The sequence below is a fragment of the Mastigoproctus giganteus genome, chromosome 5, assembly GCF_048544385.1.
Source record: "Mastigoproctus giganteus isolate SK-2022 chromosome 5, ASM4854438v1, whole genome shotgun sequence".
NCBI classification, from domain to species: Eukaryota; Metazoa; Arthropoda; class Arachnida; order Uropygi; family Thelyphonidae; genus Mastigoproctus; species Mastigoproctus giganteus.
This window is the reverse complement of record NC_143579.1, coordinates 96,945,818-96,970,084: the sequence shown is the minus strand read 5'-3', so window position 1 is coordinate 96,970,084 and position 24,267 is coordinate 96,945,818. Positions and strand designations below refer to the sequence as shown.

General features: G+C 37.9%; 1 protein-coding gene across 1 annotated transcript in view; it reads left to right on the top strand.

Moving 5' to 3' along the window:
- Positions 1-24,267, top strand: part of LanA (laminin subunit alpha) — a 1,178,005-nt gene that overhangs the window by 603,791 nt on the left and 549,947 nt on the right. The window contains exon 30 of the mRNA XM_090374120.1: positions 17,145-17,258. Coding sequence (XP_090230246.1) covers positions 17,145-17,258 — 114 coding nt within the window. The remainder of the gene's footprint in view (positions 1-17,144; positions 17,259-24,267) is intronic.

Sequence of the window (24,267 nt, the reverse complement as noted above, 5' to 3'; positions counted from 1 at the left end):
GAAATTCATCAAATTTATTTATCAAACTCCTAGCATTGGTGTACACGCAGGTATACATGCACCTGTTTCTATTCTTAGCTACCCTAACACAACCCATGTGTTTACTTGTACCGCAATGACTCCCAGCAGTCTCTGAAATATCCTGCATCTTGTTTTTCAGGCTTCTGCTCATTTCAATAGAAGCAGTGCAAGAATCACTTCCACCTCTGCCAATGGCTACTGTTAATCTATTAGTCCTTGTATCCCCCCCCCAACTAGCAGTTTTCCGACCCACCTAACACTGCCTCGACAGCATCAGCAAAAATTCTTGCACCCTTTCTATTTAAGTGTATCCCATCCCTGTAGAAGCAATCTCTCCTGTTAACAAGTTCAGTCCAGGCTGAAAAAAATTCTACCCCTTGAGCCTTGCACAATCCCTCCAGGGCCGAATTGATCGACAAGGCTCTCATCATATACTCCCTCCTATCGTGTCTGGGCAGAATTGCAGACACTTTCAAATTCAACCCTAATTCACGGCTTTTTTTCAACAGTGACCTGTACTTGCTAAGTAATTCCACTGGTCTCCTACTCTTAATATCATTAGTGCCAACGTGTACAACTATATCACCTTTTGTGCCCTTAAAAGATGATATCCACTCTACAACGTCATCAACCTTTGCCCCTGGCAGACATACCCTGGTCCTATTCCACCTATCCTTTTTACAAAGCATGTTCCCCGTTTCCCTGACAATAGAGTCACCAACAACTACTAGTTCCTGTGGGACCAGCACATTCTGCCTAGGGGGCTGCCTCTGTGTTGCCTGATGACCAAGTGCAAGCTCTGGCTTTGATGTGGGCAGCTGAGAGCTTGATGGGCCCTTCAATTTATTTCCTTCGAGGGCTTCCACCCTGTCCTTCAAGCTCTCATAAAGGCCCATAACAACGCTGAGTTGTCGCCTGATTTCCTTGCACTCCTTACATCGTGCGCACACAAAGACATTGTATTCCCCAAATTCCAGTACCCCCTTGGCAGTATCATGTCCCGTACCCGACTGCTCCGCAAACATCAAGCAAACAGTGCATTTTAAAAGACTGTGATTCAGATGGCAACTGCCCCCCTCAGTTCTCCCCTGAACCACAGCACTCCCATTAGCTTGAGCCTTTTGCTTTGCTGCTCTGGTCTGAGTCATGATTCCGATTTATTCAATAAAATTTCAATTATTCAAAAAAATTCAATAGAATATACCCAGATCCTTGACATAACTTGGCCTCGACAATGCTCCCCGCATACACACTACTCGGACTTGCTCTAGTCACTATCTGGCAGAGTAGAGGTAGCAAGATTATACACTAGCTGATCCAGAAGCCTCCTAGAGAGTTACCAATAGGTTTGGTCCAGTGTACTAACTAGTGGCCGGCCTGCGAACACCATTTTAGAGCTGTGCCCTCGAAATGTAAGGAATATTGGATCTCGCCACGACGTTCATCATAACCTCAAAAGTCATCAATCATACTGCATGACGGAAGAGATAGGGAATGTTGACCGGAACTTAGCTCTAGAGACTAAACATGTGTTCCACCACCTCAAGCCTCCAATATGCAGAGTGGTGGTATTTCACCGGTTGATGAGAGTCATCTACCACCTAGTACTGCCTGGTAACATAGAGGGGTGGCGTTCCTCCATGTGGTGTGGGTGCCACACCTCGACCCCTGCTTACGTTGGTTCACACCTGGGTGGTCACCCACCATGTACTTGTGCATGGAGGTTATACCCAGGATTACTAACAGTCCCACCATTGTGAAAGTGCAAGCAGAGGATTTGGCTGTCACAGACCGTCCGGACTTCGCTGAAATGGGGTCCACTTAACAAGATCAAGAATGAGTGTCACCCGAATATCAGTTCCATCAGCGTTTTAGACTCCCAGGTAGCAAGTACAGCTTGTCTGGCATATATGAGAGAATGTCTGTGACAACCTCAAGGTCTTGGTTTAAATTGGTTTAAAATTGGTTTAAACCTAAAATTGGTTTAATCACACAAGAATGTCTCTTAATAAATCCATGCTGTGATTGCAGTATTCCTGTCTGGATGGTCATTCATTACTTATTCAGTTGGTTCCACTGCATAGATTTAAATAACTGTATGAGACCACAATAATAACCCTTACAAAGGCAAAAACCTTTTCCTTTACTTTCAATACTAAGATCACTGCCACTCAGTGGGGTTTTTCCCTTCAGATTCTTAATGCATCAGGGATCACTTCTCATAACAAGATCAAGAATATGGCTCTCTCTTGATGCCTCTCGAATATGCTGCTGTTTAAAACAGTCATCCAATAAATCCACAAAAGTCTTTCCAGTAACCAACCCACAAATTCCAGTTAAAATTAGCATTAGCATTAGTAGAGGCATTTGATGCAAGAAAGCAAGCTTATGCAGCATCAGCCAAAAAAAATAAAAAAAATAAAAAAATAACCACTTCCACTTCACCCTCTGTTCGTTCGAAATACCTGTCCAACTGAGCCTTAACTTATTTAGGCTATCAACTTCCACGACAAGGGTTGGAAGTCTGTTCCACCAACCAACCACCCGCTGGCTAAAGAAGTTTAACATTGACATTTGTCAATGTTAAACTTCATTTGCCACCTCTCAGCCCATCTGCTCAACCTTTCCAGATCCTGTTGCAGTAGCATAGTGTCAGTAGTGTCCTTGACAACCCTGCCAACCTTCGTATCGTCTGCAAACTTGGACATTAAGCTTGATTTACCATCATCAATATCATTTATAAATACAGAAAACAATAATGGACCCAATACTGAACCCTGAGGGACTCCACTAATAACATTAGTCCACGAAGAGCAGTGTCCATGATTACCACTCTCTGTCTTTTCCCCCCTCAACCACCCCTTTATCCATAGCAGCAATTTGCCTCCAATGCCACACTGCTCCAATTTGTGCAGCAGTCTTCCATGTGCAACAGTATCAAAAGCCTTTCTGAGATCCAAGTATATAATATCAAAGTTATTCCCTGCATCCTGTTCTTTTGTGACTGCATCATTGTATCCAATCAAATTGGTCAGGCAAGACTTCCCCTTAACAAAACCATGCTGTGTCCGAGCTATAATTGAAGTCTTGTCTAGATGATCCTGCAGTGCTTCTTTAACCAGTGCCTCCATTAATTTTCCGGGAACAGAAGTTAAACTAACAGGTCTATAATTACTTGTGTCGCCCTTTGATCCTCCTTTGTGAATTGGGGTCACATTTGCACATCTCCAGTCTATGGGTACGTCCCCTGAGTCCAAGGAAGCTCTCATAATTATGGCTAAGGGTTTGCTTACTTCTTTTGCTGCCTCCTTTAATATAACTGGATAGATCCCATCCACCCCAGGTGCCTTTCTTGTGTTTATCTTGAACAATTTCTCCTCCACTTTACTCTCAGTTATTACAAGATTCTCTATCTTACTGCCAGAGTTGAATACACCTCTGGCATTCCCCTCGCTGAATAACTCCTCATGTGTGAATGTCGATGCAAAATATTCATTTAGTTTGTTAGCTACCTGAGCAGGATCATCAACAGTTGACCCATCAATATCAAGTGGACTAATCTGATTCATCCCCTTCCTTCTAGAGTTTACATAAGTAAAGAACTCTTTGCTGTTTTTCTTTACATCCCTTGCCAAAGATTTCTCGTAATCTGCCTTCGCCTGCCTAACCTCCTTTGTAACTTGGTTACAGATCAACTTGTATCTGTCATAGGCTTCTGTGTCACGTGTTAATTTGTATGTATCCCATGCATTTTTCTTCTCTGCCATATGTTTCATTAGTTCATCTGACATCCACTTAGGTTTAAACCTTGAACAATATTTCTTAGCTGGTATGTAAAAAGCCTAGTAGCTTCCAAGATAAGTTCTTTGAATGCTTCCCATTTTGAATTTGCTGTTGGTAACATCATCAGTTGGTCCCACGGTATGGAATTTAAATATTGTCTCAGTCCATCGTAGTCGCCTTTACGAAAGCAATAACCCTTCCCTTTACCCCTAATGGTAGTTACCTCTTTGAGTAAATCCCACTTCAGCACATTGTGATCACTGTCACCTAGTGGTTCATTTACCTGCAGATTCTTAATGCATGAAGAATCACTACTGATAATCAAATCAAGAGTATTACTCCCTCTAGTTGCCTCCCGAACATGCTGATCTAGAAAACAATCATCCAATAAATCCACAAAAGCCTTGCTAGTGTTTGAGTGACCATCCCCCAAATTCCAGTCAATATCTGCGAAATTAAAATCCCCCATTATAAGAATCTCTGATATACTGGCCCACTCTATTTCCCTGTACAGTTTCTTATTATACTCATCAGAGTCATTAGGCCTATAGCACACTCCTACTCTCAATTTTGATCTCCCAATGCTTATGTCACACCAAACTGACTCGACACTGTACTGTCCAGCGATGTCGACTGGCTTCACTTCCTTGGATTTTATGTATTTCTTAACTAATAGTATAACCCCTCCTCCCTTCCTATCCTGTCTATCCTTTCTGTAGACATTGTACTCCCCAAATTCCAGTTCTGCATTCCTTATATCTGTGTGTCACCACATCTCTGTAATCCCCACAATATCTGCCTTTGATGTTTTGAGCAATACCTCAAATTCATCAAATTTATTTACTAAACTTCTAGCATTGGTGTACACGCAAGTATACATGCACCTGTTCTTTTTCTTAGCTACCCTAACACAACCCATGTGTTTACTTGTACCCCAATGATTATCATCCATTATAAAACATTATGATTTACTGAACTCACTCTGTTTCTCTATAGGTGTTTGATATACTCATCACATTTATTCAAAGTGCCAGTAAGTACCACTGTCCAAGCCTAGGCTTATATATGGCGTAGTGCTTGACGTCAATTAAACTTGGCCATTAAAACTCTAACCTTTCAATTTAACAATTCAACACAACTAAAATAACTCAAAATATAAACTTTGAGAGCTGTTATTCCCCTTGGCCCAAGCCAAGTGAGAGAGACATTAGGCTAATTGCTATCCTTACCCATCCCAGTGGATCTGGTTTCCATCCGTGCCACAACGAGACAGGCTCTACTTTCCAGCTTTAATATGCTCTCTTCTTTTAAACACAGCATAAACTCAGTATAAACTCATTAAAATAACAAAATCTGTACTTCTCCACACACATGGTCCATAACATACCCTGCTCAAGGCAACCCAATAATAATTCTAGTTGATTCCTAAGATCAGCTTACTCACTGCAAAAAAACAGAATATATTCTAAGGTTTCCTGCCCTCCACAAGTGCAGTTTTGATTTCTCACCACCAGACCCAACTCATACAGTCTTTCTGCGAGCCCATGCCCAGTAAGAAGAAAGGCCACATATACTCCGAACTGTTGTCAGACTTTCTTTCCTACTTCTATAATATTCACTTTAGGTAGAAACATATAAGTAACTCTTCCTTTTCGGATGTTTCTCATCTCATCTGCAATACTTGCATCAGTTCTGACAATATTCTCTTTTTCTCCACTTTAACATTCTGTCCGATATACAGCCACCCCTCCTCCGGACATGAACTCGTACCCAAGACATTCTTCCTTAGATTATGCCTTGTATAATATATCAGTGCAAATAAGACTATCTGCAGATCAGCAGGTAATCTACCTGAAATCACCTGGAGAGCATCTGTAGACACTGTCCTGCACACTCTAGTGATAGATAGGAGGGCGAATTTTTGGGCCTGCAAATATATGCTTTTTTATCAATGAATTAGTCATCCTATGTAGCCAAGCTGCTGAGGCATAGGTGACTATAGGTACAAATAAATAAATAAATAAATAAATCATATAGCAAGTTTAATGCACGATATTTGATACCACAGTCAACTCTAATGACTCTTTAATTTGGCATATAATATTCTAATTTTCTCTTTTAAATATTTAGCATAAGGGACAAAATTCGTTTGCTCTCCTATCACCACCCCAAGGTACTTAGCAGATGTTACATATCGTACAAGGCGCCTCAGTAGCCAGGTAGGCAGGAGCGGCAGTGCGTAGCACACGCTTCTTGATTAGACCAGGGTTCGAGCCCATGACCACCAAATACGGAGGATGTGGAAAGGTCAGGGAATGACCACCGCATATCCCCGGAGCAATATGACCTTAGTTGCTAATGCTCCTAAAAACCAAATAACAAATAACATATCGTACAGACACTCCTTGAGTCCTCACAAGAGGGTCTCTACTCATACTGAGTTGACCTTTCAATAGTAACTGCACTGTCTTCTTTTCTGATATTTGCAGGCCATGTATCTTAGACCATCCATCAGATCCCACATAATTCTCACATCCTGTTCTTGTTCTTCTAGGTGTGACCAAGCATTAACATATATTAAGAAGAGAAGGTCATTAGCATACACCAGAACATCAATCCCAACATAGTTCCGCATCAAAAACTCATCAATGGTCATGCACCAGGCCTGAGGTCCAATCACAGAGCCCTGAGGACATTCTCTTACAACCTCTCTTTCTATCTCTGTATATACAGTTCTTACAATTACTTTCCTTTTCTCAAAATATTGTCGAAAGACAGAAAACATTTTTGTTGAAAATTCTGTAACTCTTAGCCTAGACAGGATCCCCTCCCACCACAGCCTATTGAACGCACCATGAAAATCAACAAACACACCCAGCACATACTGCCCATTGTACTCTTGTACATACCTTACCATCTGGCATTTTCTGTTACAAGAAGACAACATTCTTTTCTTTGCTCATATCTAATCATTATCATACTTATACATAGGCACTCATATGTTTTAGCCAATACCGATAGCAAGGCAATCGGATGGTATGCACTGAGCTCTTCTGGTGTCTTATCTGGACTTTTAACTATCAATCTCAATAGTGCAGTTCTTCAGGCCAGGGGAAAGGAACCCCTATCCAGACATTTATTCTATATTTGTACAAACAGCACTGGTTTCATTTGAAATGCTCATTTCAAGGCCCGGCAATCGGTCATCCTTTGCCTGTGCAATCGTTTGCAAGACCACCTCCTGTGTAATTATTTCCTCCTCCTGCCAAGATCAATACTCAGCATTGCCTCTGACCAACTCTCTTTGAATTTCAGTATGTTCCATCTCCAATACTGGAAATAGATCATCCAGAACTATGGTTTTTTTTTTTTTTTTTTTATGAAAACCCCAAACACGAAAGGTATCAAAACCTATAGTACTTAGTACCGTGCATGGGTTGAAGGAGAAGTATGGGGGAGGGGGATGCCAGAAACTTTGCACCATCTTTACTTATTGTATAGCTTACTTCATTGAAATATACCTTTTCTGTAACTATCTTAAAAATAGAACCCGATGGGTCTCTTGATCCCCTTTCGCTCACAAACTTTCTCCAAGAGTTTTCTTTAACAGTTTTTATACTTTTCACATATTGGCTTCTTAATCTCTTATATTCTGATTTATACACATTAGCCAAATTAAAATCACCTCAGCGTCGATAGTTCTGAAATTGTTTTCTCACAGTTCTTAGTTCTTTCTTTTGAAGTTCTAAGTGACCACGCCACCAATCCCTTGTCACCTGTGAAACTTCTTCCTCTTCATACTACACTTAGATGATAAAAACAATACATTTTGCAATTCTTTAACATGTTCAGCGTCAGTCAGTTTATCCCAATTTACATTATCAGACTGAGCACAGAAAGGCAGATCGAATTTTGTCCAGTCTGCAGTCCGAACCGCAAATCTTTCCATTTCATTCTTAATTTCTTCTGCTACAACACTGCCAATCTCAAAAAGAATAGCATTGTGATCACTGGTCGTCAAGTTTTCTGTAACTCTCCACTTATGAACTCTATTATAAATATAGATTGTACTCTATCTTTATACTCATCATATCACTCTATACTTATCACTATACTCATCATAGTCATTAAACTTATTAGTACCTTCCTACTCTCATTTTCATTTTCCCAGCACTTATGTCACACCAAACTGACTCAGCATTGCACTGGCCACCCATGTTGACTGGATGCATTGCCTTTGATTTAATATGCTTCTTAAATTAACTAAGACCATAACTGCCCTGCCCTGTTTTCTGTCCTTCCTGTATTCATTGTGCTCCCCATATTCAAATTCAACATTGCTTTTATCTGAGCAACGCCGTATCTCTGAGATTCCATACACTGTTTACATTTAATGACTTAATCAGTATTTCAAATTTATCAAATTTATACATGTTCTTACTTTTAGTCACCCTAATACAGCCCATGTATTTACTTTTTACTTGTTCTGTTACAACCCACAGCAGGGCTTGATACTCCAAACACCTTGGTTTCCAGGCTGCTGCATTTTAGAATAGAAGCAGTGAATGAATCAATTTGACCTCTGCCTGTGGCTCTTTTTAATCTTTTACTTGGTATATAACTCCAAGCTAGCAGTTTTCTGACCCACCAATAGCATCAGCAGATATTCTTTTACCCATTCTGTTTAAATGTATCCCATCTGTATGTATCTCTCCTGTTAAGAACAGGCCACACTGAGAAAAATTCTACCTCATGAGCCTTGCACATTCTCTCCAGGGCTGAATTTATTGACAAGGCTCATAACATGTACCTCTCTTATCACGTCTGGGTAGAATTGCAGACATTTTCAAAATCAATTCTAACACGACTTTTTCCAACATTACCACATACTTGTTAAGTAAGTCCTCAGATCTCCTATTCTTAATATCATAAGTTTCAATATCACTTTAACAGTGTCACCTTTTTTTGCTCTTAAAAGATGATATCGCTCTACAACGTAGTAGTAGTGGCATGTGATGCAAGAAAGCAAGTGTATGAGCTTATTCAGCATCAGAAAAAAAAAAAAAAATCTACTTTTGTCCGTGGCAGATGTACCCTGGTCTTATTCCACCGGCGCCTCAGTAGCCAGGTGGGCAGGAGCAGCAGTGCATAGCACACGCTTCTTGATTAGACCAGGGTTCGAGCCCGTCACCACCAAATACGGAGGATATGGAAAGGTCAGGGAATGACCACCGCATATCCCCGGAGCAATATGGCCTTAGTTGCTAATGCTCCTAAAAAACCAAATAACAAACAAACTTATTCCACCTATCCTTCTTGCATAATATATTTCCTGTTTCCCTGACAATAAAGTCACCAACAATAGCTACATCCTGTGGAACTGGCACACTCTACTTTGGGGATTACTGCCACGTTGCCTAATGTGAGCTCTGGCCTTAGCTGAGAGCTTGATGATCCCCCCCCCCCATATTAATCTTTCATGGGCATCCAACCTACTCTTTGAGCTCTTGTCAATGCCTGTCAAAAAGCTGAGTTGGTGCCTAATTTATTTATACTCTCTGCACCAAGCACACACAAAGACATCCCCCTTGGCTGTATCACATACTGTTTAGAAATTTCTTCAAACATTGCACAAATAGCACTTTTTGTTAGCCATTGATTTGTAGGAGAATCATCCCTTTCATACACCCTCAATCCACAACACTCCTGCTACTTTGAGCCCATTGCTTTACTGCTGTAGTCTGTGGCATGATTTCCATTTAAATTCAGTTTAATTTGACAATACTGCACTAAGCTAATATATACCTATATGCAATAATATGTATTATACTATCAAATTTATCTTACACTTTTCAGTATAAAGTTTATGTTACTCTTTGCGCTATAAAGTTCACATTATACTATCAAGTTTACATTATACAGGAATACCTCGCATAGCTTGGTTAATTCGTACCAAAAAAATACCGTACTATGCTAAACCACGCTGATCGAGGTATTATTAGTATGTATTTTAATGTAATGCATTCCGACAATTTGATTTTATGGGTCGAGTTGAAAAAATATATACAGTGAAACTTATCCTAACGGACACCTCTCTTTAACGGACATCTCTCTACAACGGACATTTTCAAATTCCCCAACTCACCTCCATTGGTTTTAACGTGTTTTCAGCTTCTGTCTAGCGGACATTCTCTGTAACGGACGCGGACAGGCAATCTGCACTGTTTCGTTTAGATTAGCACTTAATTTAATCTCCCCATAACGGAGTGCTCCCGGCTCTTTTTCTAGGAACTTTTCTTCCACGTATTGCCTCAATCGTGTGTTTATTTTCTATTTCCGATTCTCCGAATTTTATCAAGGCTTAGGTTGTGGTTCTAAACCCTTTTTCAAGAATTTTAAGGCACGTGTAAAACTTCTGATGAATTCGGTGTGTGCAGGGAGGGGGAATTTGGTCGGTCTTTTCAGTTTTGTTCAGTGTCGTGTGAAGTGCACAATGTCTTCTCGTAAACATTTAACTTTAAAAGATAAAGTCGAACTCATTAATGCGTATGATCGGCAAAAATAGTGTTCGCAATCTCACTGCAAAATTCAAAATCGGGAAGACGCAGGTAAGCGACATCGTAAAGAAAAAAAATGAACTGCTCAAACAATTTTGGCAACACGGAAATGATCAGGTTCAAAAATCATTCCCGAAAACTGTTGGACTTCAAATTGACAATGTTACGCATGAGTGGTTTTGTCGGCGCATGTGCTAAAAAAATTCCCATTGATGAGCCTATTATTAGGGAAAATGCTTTGGAGGTTGCGAAATCTATGGGAGTAAATGAGTTCAAAGCTTCTGTGGGATGGTAGACAAGTTCAAAACTCGGCATAAAATTTCTTGGAAAACCGTAAGTGGTGAAGGTGGATCTGTTGATACTGGGGTTGTAACAGAGTGGACCGTTAAATTGGAAGATTTATGTCGTGATTTTGAAGCTAAGGATATTTACAACTGTGACGAGACAGGGTTGTTTTTTAAAGCTCTTCCTGAAAAAACAATGAGTCTAAAAAGACTCATTGTTTTTTCATTCATTTAAAAAGACTCATTGTTTAGACTCATTGTTCTACAATGAGTCTAAACAATGAGTCTGACAGGGCGGAAAAATTTTTAAGGAACGCTTGACTGTACTATTGTGTACAAATATGCTGGGAGACTTTGAACAACCTCTTGTTATAGGAAAACCACAAAATCATCATTGTTTCAAGGGCATAAAGTTGATTCTTTTGAATGTTGACTGGAAGTCTAATAAAAAAGCGTGGATGACACGAGATATCATGAGCGAATGGATAAGTCACTTTAACCAAAACATGATTCGTCAAAACAGAAAAATTATTCTATTCATGGATAATGCTGCATCTCACCCGCACATTGAATTGTCCAACATTCAAATCGTTTTTCTGCCACCAAACACATCTGCAGAGTGCCAGCCCTTGGATCAAGGGATAATAAAAAATTTTAAACTTCACTACAGAAAACGTGTTTCAAGACATCTCATTGCAAACATGAACGATTGAACATGTGCGAGTGACCTTGCAAAGAAAATCAGCATCCTGGATGCGACTCAATGGATTTCCTCTTCAGTAAACGCAATTAGAAAACCAACTGTTGTGAACTGTTTTGTAAAGTCTGGCTTCTCAAACGCAAAAATTGAAGTTGTGAACAGCAATGTGGAGCACCAAGAAGAAAAGAACTTCAACATCTATTGATAATGTACGATACTTCCGCTACAAGTGACCCTGGCTACAAAGATATAGACTCGAACCTCACTACAGAAGATGGTGCTCTAGATATCAACGACATTATGATCGATATTTTTCAAGAAGTTCCTCATGAGGATGAAGAAATGGAAGTAGGTCATTCTGTCGAAGAACATATTAACGACGAACCACCGATGAAAATGGAAGAAGCGCTCATTCAAATCAATCGTTCAAAAATGTTTTTCGCTGCTGAAGAAGATACTGAAGGACTTTCGATGGTTTCTTCACTCCAAACAAATGTTGAAAACAAAATTATCAGCCGGAAGAAGGTGCAGAAGAAAATAAGTGATTGATTACTGTATGTATTTTTCTTACGATAAAGTCATAATATGCATAGCACAATTGTATGTATATTATTTACAAAAATATTGTTTAAAATCTGTATATAATTTAATTTAATTTTACGTTAAATGTTTAACGATTTTTCTTTATCTCTTGTGTATGTAATTGTATATTATTTACAAAAATATTGTTCAAAATCTGTATATATTTTAATTTAATTTTACATTAAACGTTTAACGATTTTTCTTTCTTTCTTTTTTTTTTTTTTTTCTCCCTCAGACTTCTTGTTAGCGGACACTTCTCTCTAACGGACATATTTTCGTTCCCCATGGCTGTCCGTTAAAGGGAAGTTTCACTGTATGTGTTTATTTACCACAAATTGATGCACATGAAGTTCTTGCAAAAAAAAAATATTAAAATGATAAAAATGAAAAATACTAGTAAGTACAGTAGAAATTATTTTTATTGCAGTATGTACATACCAAAAGAATATAAGTGAAGTATGTACTGTATTTTTATTTTGAAAAATAACTGATCAGCTTAGTTTGCACAGTTTTTTTCTTCTCTTTATCTGCATGTATCTCTTTATAACATTGAATGTCATTTTGAAACGCCTGCCTTACTTTCATATCTCGTTCAATGTTTGGATCTAGAAGAACTCTCAGCGCCATTACATTTCTTCTTTCCACTCATATTTGCATATAAAAGGTGTAACTTTTTAAAAAATAGTCTTTAATAAAAATACACAGCAAAAAATATTTGTACAGCTTACGCACAGTGAACGATCTCACTGCTTGGAATCTAGACTGTTTACTAATGTATGAATGCTAGTAGAGTCTGTATATAATGGGAGTTGCGACAACAGTCAGTGTGGCCTTAAATCCATATCACATTGGCCTACGTGTTGGCATTATAATACATACATACATATCAAATGTATTGGTGCACAGTTAATTTTTTTTTTAATTTGTTAACCATGCTATAGCGAAACCCGCGCTGTTCGAAACCGCACTATGTGAGGTATTCCTGTACATTACTCTATATGTTTATAGAATTTAAAATTATTTATAGCCTTATTAAAAGTAAAATTCCTTAGCTAAGAACAAAAAATATGCAAACCTATATGATTAGATCTTCAATCTACTTATTTATCACAATTAAAATATTGCAAGTCCACTACCATGCACTACACTACTAGTTGCGTGCTGTGATATTCCAAATCGCCATTACAAATTCTGCACAAATATTAAATCATAACTTACAAAATCTCTAGCTAAATTTAAAAATAAGCTAATGAATGTGACTAAGTCTATTAATTTATTTATTGAACACAATTTAATATGTTCATTAAGTCAATTCTTCATCTGCACAGTTCTTCTGTGTCTGGCAGCTAGCAGACTTTCAACTGCCATTAGTAAACACTATAGTTTAACTAATTATAACCACTATAGTCTCATTAATTCATGCTAGAATACCTCTATGTTTGGTGGTCAGGATACTTTCAACTGTGCTAACTCCTGATAGAAAGTCTGCCAACCACCAGGTCCATATTTTACCAAATTTATTTCTAAAACCATATAGCTTGTGCTACAATTACAGCCACCTCAGTGAAAATGAGGTGGCTGTACACAACTACATTAATGCTAAGTTAGGTGCATGGGGTCAATTCAACCCCAGAAATATTTCAACAATTCATGCTTCAACTGCTCTCTCCATTCTGAATCCCCTAATAGTTGTTTTTGAAAATGTTTTGTTTGAATTCTCCACTGAAAATTCCAGATGTGTCTCTTAATTATCGCATGATTAAATTAAACCTAAATATATGCACATATTGATTGGCATCAGTTATGTACAGTTATTGATGGCATGCTCTCTTTATTGCCACACACTTTCCTCAATTGGTAACACTGTCTGGCTTCTTGACAATGATTCATCATCTGGAATCAAACCATTGATGCATGGGCTTCACATTTCATGCAGTGAACACTCCTGTTGTTGACAGGCTTATGTTTAATTGTAGCATTCATTGAAGCATTGTTTTAAAATTTTTATTCCTCACTGTCAGATCTAAAGGGAGTTTTAATTTCAAAAATTAATTAAAAATATGCTTTTAATATAGAACATAGCTTTTTCCCCAGTTCTGTTCAGAAAAGATTAAAAATAAAGGTGGCATCAAAAAAAATGAACAGTTTTGAATTATTTCTTACTTATTTTTAAAATTTTTGCACACATCGGGAAATTTTAAATTTTCATGTACCTGACTCAAGGTTAAGGGTTGTTGGCTAGACTGGCTGTTGTCCTTTGGTAATGATAATGAATACCAACATAAATTGTGAAATTGAGCCCATATGCTCTAACCAAAAGAACAATTCCAACTGTTAACTATTGTGTTCTTCCTACTTTATTCTTGCTTTACTTCTTCTCACTTCTAACTATTGGAGAGTCCCTCTGTTGATTCTCCTCTGTTCTATCCATTTACCTCCCCAGATCCCAAACTTCTCCCTCTGTATTCCTCTTTTTCCACTTCATTCTCTTTTTCGGGCACTCTCAGGTGTTATGCCCTGGGCTTGCCCAGCAGGAGATAATTGATCCTGGCCGCCTCCACGTGGCGGGGATGGGGGGGTGAGACGTAGTGACCAGGTGTTACTGCTTCTTACCTGCTAAGAGCCAGGCACCGGCCGATAACATAACAACAGAACACATCATAACACTTACACGTCCAACACACTACATACAATTGGCCGGTTTTGGCATAAGCTTCAACACAAGAAGTACAATAGCGGCTTATGGGGGAAACCCTGGGATCCGCCACAACAACATATGAATATCCCTGAATATCCTGTTAACTATTGTGCTGGTAAATTGGCTGCAATAAAACAGAATGCCATAAACTCTGTCTGCAGCCATCCGTTGTTTAAATGGAAATTTATTTATTAAGAAAAACAAAACTTGCTGAAATGCCGATTATCAGCTTCTCCAACCCCTAATCAGGTAGGCAATGATAAATTTCTCTGTCAAGTTAACAACTTTATTTCTCTTTGGCAGATCAAGCTATAGTTCATTGTGTTTTTTAATATATTTTTTAAAGTATACTAACAGAGAGTAACATATAAACAATTATGGTTGAAATTTACCATGAACATTACGATACGATTAGTTCTTTCATTTATCAGGCAGCCTCTGTGACATTATAAAATGTCCTTGTACTCATCTAGCAGTGAAAGATTCCTTGCTATTTAATAATGGTTTCTGACTGGAAATTAATTTTTTTTGTTAATTTTATTAAAAAATTATTTTTTTTTAACAGGGATGAGCAGTGGTGGTTTGGCTCATATTTTGAACTGACTATCAGCGTAATGATAATAAAGAAGTTATGATGCCTTGCATATATTTCCTTTGAAAATAAATTTTGGCTGCTATTATTTTTTTATTAATCACTATGTTAGTAAAATCTTTATTGGTTTCTAAAGTTAGGGAGGGTATCTTCCCTGGGTTTTTAGATTTGCTTTGCCCTGGAAAGAAACCCACAGAACAAAATTTGCTTGAATAACTACTACTGAACAACTACAGCAACAGTTTGTAGGTGTTTATTTTCGATTCATTTATTACTCCTGCCTTTTTAATTTATGTATTGTATAGCTGTTTTACCAAATTAACCAGTAACTTAAAAATTATTAAATACCTAACCTATGGAGAATTGCACTCCCTATTTTCACCACCAATGCTCCAGAGAACAATTGGCTGACAATATATACAGTATAGTGTATATATATTGTTCAGAAAACTGGTACTGTCTTCTCTCATGTCACAAACTTTCAGAACAAATTGTTTGACACCTGCATTATACAAAAAGATTATGATTCCATGTTGTCATTTTTAAAAAAAAATCAATTAGTAATGCCAAATTAAAATGTATCTGTAATATGTTTCCTCCCTAGAGTGATTTTTTTTTTTTTTTTTTTCATTGATTGTAGGGAACTGGAGGAGGCATACTTCTATCAGAACACCTTTCCCTCAGCTGCCAAATCAGCAGCAAAGTGTTCTGTGTTGATTGGGGAAGGGACTAAAAGCTTTTTCTTTTATCCATGTATGCAGGTGGTATTCTCATCAGCTGTTAGTAAAAAAATTATATTGTTTGGTAGCTTGTTCCTTTTTATTTTTTGATGGAATATTACCAAAATTATTGTGTAGGTGATTGCTTTGATAGCCCCATGGTGCTCAGTTTCTTGTGTACAAATTTTGCCCAACGACTCAAGGGATAAAAGAGTGATAAGAATATAATAATACAGTTAATAAAAATGAGTTAATCATGTAGAAAAATTATAAAAATGTAGATATCCACGTTGCTGATTCTTTCTTCCTCTATCTGTGCTTGATGGTTGGTTAGATTTATTATCCAAAAAACTGACAATTCCAAGTTCCAGTGCTACCTAGTTTCAGATTTTGCACTTGTATGTATATGGTATTAAATCTGGTTCCATTAAGGACAGGCCACATTTGAAAAGCAATTGCTACGCCAGAACAATGTGCAGTTTTTGCAATTTTTGATTCTTACAATCTATTCATACAAAAATGGTACTCACAGACACTTTGGATGAGTTATTTTTGTTAATAACTGTTTTCTTCATCTATATTTATCACATTTAATTTTTAATGAGGAGGTAACAGTACTTTCAACAAATCCTTTTTCTTTATAACGAAGGGGTTCACGAATTCTTCAGAAATTGCCTATAGAAATGCTTCCAGCAACAACATGGCAGTATGGTAATACTTTTTTGTGTATTTCCATACTGCCATGTATGATTTATAGTTAAAATATAGCTTTTGATACTAGAGAGCTATTACGTGCTCGATAATTCCTATATTCTATTATATTATGAATCAACAGGGCTTACCTTTATTTTTTGATATAGGAAGCTTCTTTTCCAACTCTCCTTGTCCAACTCGCTAATAATTCATGGGGAAGGCGATATCAATTTTGCAAAACATTGTCATAAAGTTAGATTTTGGAGGTCTAAACGGGCTAATAATTAAGGATCGATTTTTCTTTTTGGTCCTGTGGCTGGAATTTTGAGTTAAATTTAGGGGTCTAATAATTGGGTAAGGGGTGGGGGTGGGGGTAGGGGTTGGGGGTTATTCTCTACATTCCTTAACCCCCAACCCCTACCCCTTTTTTTTTTTTTTGTTGATTCTGTATATTAAAGATTTGAAGTAGTATAAATCTTGGAGTTTGAATATTTTTATATCAACTTTTTATTTAGGAATGTGCTCCAGGTTATTATCGAGCAAAAACTGGGCCCTATCTTGGATTCTGTGTTCCCTGTCAGTGTAATGGCCATGCTTACAGTTGTGATGTGAGGACTGGGAAATGTTCTGTAAGTGCTTTAGAGCAATATAAAGATAAAAATTTGCATTAAAATGAGCTTGAAAGAACATTTATTTTTTCAGATTATAGATTTATTGATCCGGGCTTTTATACTGTTAACAAATACATTAAAATACCTAATAAGCATTTTTATTCAGGATTTTTATTTTTTATTTTATTTATTTATTTTTGGAGATTATCCCCTGGAGAACTGTGTATTGATTATTTTAATTTGTCCAGTTTTCCTCTGGACAAATTGAAATAATCAATATACAATTAAAATCTGAAAAGTTATGGATGGAACCACCTTTGTGGTTCCATCTGTAAATTAATGAATTTTCCCTAATTTATTTAACTTATTAAATTCAAAAGTTCATGCAATGTAGTACTGACCACTTGCAACACACTACTGCTTCATTGCTTGCAGCATTACTGCTTTTATCTTTTTTTCTTGTGCTCACTTCAGTGTAGTTGCCATCACTCTTGCCTCCATGTGAGTGAGGTGGGGGCTCTGGAAACCTGAAAGGGCAAAACAACTTTTCCAAGGTAAAAGAGCTAAAAGTTTAATAATTCTAACCCCATTGTCTTCAAGACCTTTATGAAATCTTTAAAAAAAAAAAGAGGGGTTGGATTTAGTTTACTAATAAAACCAGCTTTCCCGATCACATGCTCTACAAGATGGAACACAATTGGAAAAGTGTCATCCTTTTCTACCCTAAGTTATAAAAATGGCTGTATTTTAGAGATATTTGCAGAGAAAATATCACTTATGCACGGAGACCAGCTGCTGAAAGCCACAACGGTGGTTTGAATACCTGTTGCTGTAACCCACCAGAACTTGCTGAACATATCTTGGAGATTATTTTTTAAATGTTTGTTGTTTGTTTTTTGGTTTTTAGGAGCATTAGCAACTAAGGTCATATTGCTCCAGGGATATGCGGTGGTCAATCCCTGACCTTTCCGCATCCTCCGTATTTGGTGGTCACGGGCTCGAACCCCGGTCTAATCAAGAAGTGTGTACTACGCACTGCTGCTCCTTCCCACCTGGCTACGGAGGCGCCTGGTTACAAACTAATCATAGAATAAATTTGTTGACCACAGAGCAAGTGGATAATCATCGCTACAGGAAGCGGGTATCTAATAAAAATGAAAAACAGGCCAAAACTCAGCGAACCGCTAAATGGCTCAGATTTAATGTAAGATCTTCGCAAGATCCTGATAACGAAGAAGTCACTGAAGTATCATAATGTGATTTAGGTGATATATTAGATAAATGTCAATATTGTGGCAGATTATCTTTTCATGGCAAAATCGGAAGAGCCACACGTTCGTGTTATCATGGAGGGAAGTTATGTTTGCCAATGGCAGATACCTATCCAGATGCTTTAAAGACTTTGTTGTTTGATAACACGAAAAAAGGAAAACACTTCCGAGTAAACATTCAAGTCTACAACAATATTTACACCTTTGCAATTTTTAATGCTGAAAATATGAACTTTTGTGGAACGTAAGAGACATTCCACAAAATTTCTAATTGTGAAATGTTAGAGATGTTCCACAATTCGGCCAAATCTACATTTATGACGAATGGAGAAGTGTTGATGGAATGAGCTAAAAGAGTGAAAAGGGCTGTGTAGGCTCGAATGCTTTTTTGTTCGAGTCTACATCAGCGGGGCTTTGTGAGCAAATTGACAAATAACTCTTTGTCAATTTGCAAAGAAAAGCAACAAAGAACTCTTTGTTGTTTTTCTTTGCATCTTTTGACCAAGATTTCTCATAATCTGCCTTTGCTTGCCTAATATCCTTTGTGACTTGGTTACAGAGCAGCTTATATCTATCATAGGCTTCCATGTCACCCATTAGTTTATATGTATCCCTTGCATTTTTTCTTCTCTGCCACATGTCTCATTAGTTCATCTGACATTGATTTAGGCCTAAATCTTGAACAATATTTCTTAGTTGGTATGTAAAGCCTAGTAGCATTCCAAGATAAATTCTTTGAATGCTTCCCATTTTGAATTTGCTGTTGGTAACATCTTCAGTTGGTCCCACCTTATAGAATTTAAATACTGTTACAGACCACTGTAGTCACCTTTACAAAAGCAAAAACCCTTCCCTTTACCCCTGATGGTAGTTACCTCTTTGAGTAAATCCCACTTCAGCACACTGTGAGTGACCAACCCACAAATTCCAGTCACTGTCTGGGAAATTAAAATTCACCATTATAAGACACTGATTTACTGGCCCACTCTATTTCCCTGTATTATACTCATCATTCTTATTATACTCATCAGAGTCATTAGCCTTATAACACACTCCTACTCTCAATTTTGATCTCCCAATGCTTATGTCACACCAAACTGACTCGACACTGCACTGTCCAGCAATGTCGACTGGCTTCACTTCCTTGGATTTTATGTGTTTCTTAACTAATAGCATAACCCCTCCTCCCTTCCTATCCTGTCCATCCTTCGGGTACACATTGTACTCCCCCAAATTCCAGTTCTGCATTCCTTATATCTGTGTGACACCACGTCTCTGATATCCCAACAACATCTGCCTTTGATGTTTTGAGCAATACCTCAAATTCATCAAATTTATTTACCAAACTCCTAGCATTGGTGTGTATACAAGTGTAGTAGTAGTAGTAGTAGTGGCAAGTGATGCAAGAAAGCAAGTGTATGAGCTTATGCAGCATCAGCCAAAAAACAAAAAAAACAATAAATAAATCATACTATTACCTCCAAATGCCTGTCCAGTTCTTCCTTAAATTTATTTAACTTATCAACTTCCACAACGACATATGGAAGTTTGTTCCAGCAATTAATCACTCACCGCACATCTATTCTACCTCTGTCTTTTCTTAATTTGAATGTATGCCCCCTTTGGTTCGTAATCTGAACAAGTGGAAGGATCACATCAGAATTCAGCGTGCTCAATCCATTCAAGGCCTTATACACCTCAATCAGATCATCGTGCAGGTGCCTAGTTTCCAGCCACTGCAATTTGCAGAACTTAAGCCTCTCTTGGTAAGAGAATCCTTTCATTCTCCTCACCAATCTTGTTGCCCTTTTCTGTACACGTTCAAGCAAATCTACATCCTTCCTAAAATGAGGCCTCCAGACCTGTACGCAGTGCTCAAGGCGTGGCCTGACCATTGCCTTATACAGAAGGACAATCACTTCCTTTTCCCTGCTAGCAAAATTCCTATATATCATTGACAAAACCCCATGACCTGTCCTGGCAGCCTGTCTGCATTGTTCAGAAATCTTCATATCTGACTGCACAATTACTCCTAGGTCTTTTTCATTTTCTACAACCTTATGTGTAGCACCACACAGTTGGTACGACTCTCTGGGGTTACTTCGACCCATATGCAATACTTTGCATTTGTCAAGGTTAAACTTCAGTTGCTACTTCTTAGCCCATCTGCCAAAATTTTCTAGATCCTGTTGCAGTAACACACTGCCATTACTGTCATTAACAACCCTGCTAACCTTTTTATCATCTGCAAATTTTGACACTAATCCGGATATACCTTCATCAATATCATTAATAAATATACAAAACAACAGTGGACCCAACACCGAACTCTGTGGGACTCCACTAATAACATTAGTCCACGAAAAGCAACACCCATTGTTTACCATCCTCTGTCTTCTCTCACTCAACCGTCCTTTTATCCATTACCCTTACCACCATTCTGCTCCAAATTGTACAATAGTCTTCCATGCGCAACAGTGTCAAAAGGTTTCCTGAAATCCAAATATATGTTATCAAAATTATTTTTTGCATCCAGTTCCTTTGTAACCACATAATATCCTATCAAATTTGTCAGACAAGGCTTTCCGTTAACAAACCCATGCTGTGTCTGAATTATTACTGCAGTCTTGTCTAAATGATCCTGCAATGCATCTTTAACTAGTGACTCCGTTATTTTACCCAGAACAGGAGTTAAACTAACTGGTCTGTAATTACTCGTGTCACCCTTCGACCCCCCTTTGAGAATTGGGGATACATTTGCACAACTCCAGTCCGTGGGGACCTCCCATGAGTCCGAGGATGCTCTCATAATTATGGCTAAGGGTTTGCTTAGTTGCTTTGCCACCTCCTTTAATATAACTGGATAGATCCCATCCACCCCAGGTGCCTTTCTTATGTTTAACTTCAACAATTTCTCCTCCACTTTGCTCTCAGTTATTACAAAATCATTAAGCACCCTGATACAATTTGATAACCTTCTGCCATTTTGAAACCTTAATACCTCCTCATATGTGAATGTAGATGCAAAATACTCATTCAGTTTGTTTGCTATCTGAGCAGGATCATCAACAGTCGAACCATCGATATCAAGTGGACCAATCAGATTCATCCTCTTCCTTTTTGAGTTTATATAAGTAAAGAAATCCCTGCTGTTTTTCTTAGCATCCTTTTCCAAAGATTTCTCATAATCTGCCTTTGCCTGCCTAACCTCCTTTGTGACCTAGGCTTCTGAGTCACTTGATAATTTATATGCATCCCATGCATTTTTCTTTTCTGTCACGAGTCTCATTTGTTCATTTGATAATCATTTAGGCCTAAACCTTGAGCAATATTTCTTAATAGGTATGAAACTTTTAGTAGCTTCCACGATTAATTCCTTGAATGCTTCCCACTTAGAATTTACTGTTGGTAACATCGTCAGTTGATCCCACTGTATAGAATTTAAAAACTGTCTGAGACCACTGTACTCACCTTTACGGAAGCAAAAACCCTTTCCTTTACCCCTGATGGTAATTATATCTTTAAGTAAAACCCACATCATTACACTGTGATCATTGCCACATAGTGGTTCCTTTGTCTGCAAATTCTTAATATACGAATGAATGCATGCACCTGTTCCTATTCTTTGCTACTCTAACACAACCCATGTGTTTACTTGTACTGCAATGACTCCCAGCAGTCTCTGAAATACCCTGCATCTTCTTTTCCAGGCTGCTGCTCATTCGAATAGAAGCAGTGCAAGAATCACTTTCACCTCTGCCAGTGGCTACTGTTAATCTATTAGTCCTTGTATCCCCCAAGCTAGCAGTTTTCCGACCCACCTAACACTGTCTTGATAGCATCAGCAAACATTCTTGCACCCTTTCTATTTAAGTGTATCCCACCTCTGTAGAAGCAGTCTCTCCTGTTAACAAGTGCAGACCAGGCTGAAAAAAATTCTTCCCCTTGAGCCTTGCACAATCTTTTCAGGGCCAAATTGATTGACAGGGCTCTCATCATATACTCCCTCCTATCGTGTCTGTGCAGAATTGCAGACACTTTCAAATTCAACCCTAATTCACTGCTTTTTTTCAACAGTGACCTGTACTTGTTAAGTAATTCCGCTGGTTTCTTACTCTCATCATTTGATTGGAAATGAGACTCCTGTCGGCTTCAGAATTGAATAACCTCTTGCAATGAATGTTGGATAATTTGAGGTGAAGGGATGTATTGGGGAACATCCTTTCCATTTGTTTTAGTCTGAAGAGTTTGGATTTGAATTGTTATTGGTTTCTTGAATTTTCTCTGTTGGTGGGAGCTATTATGTTGGCTAAGTTTGGCAAATTGATTGCAGAAGTAATTAACTTAGCAAGAAGCATTACTCCAGACTTGTTGATCGTCTGTTGTAGAGGCTTTGTTTTTAAGTTTTCATAAAGCATTTGCCTGGATATTGTATGGGAAAAATGAAGCTTACTGTTCAGCCATCTAGGAACCAAATACTCGAGGGCAAGGAATTTCTTGACAGTAACTTGAGGAGCACCAGACCAGATTTCAGGGGCATAAGACTGGATGGGAAAAATGCACCTCTGAACATGGTTTATGACTATTTTTCTATCTTAAATTGCTGATGTTTCTTGCTTGATTAGCCATTTTGCTTTTTGAATTTTTTTAGCAACATATACATAGGGAGAATTAAAGGAAAAATTTTTATCAAAAACAACTCCTAGGTCTTTGTGAGCATACACATTTGGAATTGAAACATATGCAATTTTAATTTCTATATTGTTTGGGCGTTTCTGTAAGGAATAAGTTAATTGAGCAGATTTGTTTGCATTTATAGTCAGATTAAGATTATTCAGATACTTGATGATTCTGCACATCTGTAAATTTGCATCATGGTTAACCTTGGAAATGTCATCACAGGATTTGGAAATAATAAACAACTGTAAATCATCGGCATAAGCCAGCAGATTTGGATTTTCTTGTTAAAATGGTTGTAGATATATAGTACTGGATATATATATGCTGAAAATATAGTACTGGAGAGAGAACACCTCCTTGAGGAATGCCTGTTGTGGTTGTGACGAGAATATTATCGGTATTAATGGGGAAGATGAGATTTCTGTGATTTAGGCTGTACTGTAGATAGGGTATAACCATTGTTGTCAATGAGGAAATGATTTTTTAGTATTTCAATGGCTTTCTTGTGATCAGTGTTGTCGAAAGCACCTTTGATGTCTAAGTAAAAGACGTTGCATTTTGCTTTATCCGGAAACGCAGTTTGGATGGGCATAATGTGTCAGCTAGGCTTGTTGTTGTGAAGTGCCCTCTAGGACCAAAATGCATGTTGACAGGTGCATTAGAAAAGATCACATCCTGAAGATATGGCAGCATGATTTTATCAATAATTTTAGCAATTATTGATGATACAGCAATATAGATGATACAGCTTATATGGTTATTACTACTAGCCTGTTTTGGAATCAGGGTAATTCTAAAAGTCTTCCCATAGTCTTGGACGGAATGGTTGGGAAATGCACCTGGAAATAATGTGAACTAAAGAATCAATGATGAATGCACTGGACATTTTGATAATAAAACTAGGGTTGCCGTCAGGGCCTTTGCTACTATCAATTCGTAATTGGTTAATAATTTTCTGAACTGCATTCTTGTTTACAAGTTGGTTGATTAGCAGGATATGACTAGGAAGCATTTTATGTTGCATGCTATTTGTATATTTATAAGAATTGAATTCTTTAAATCTGTTTTGCCTATCT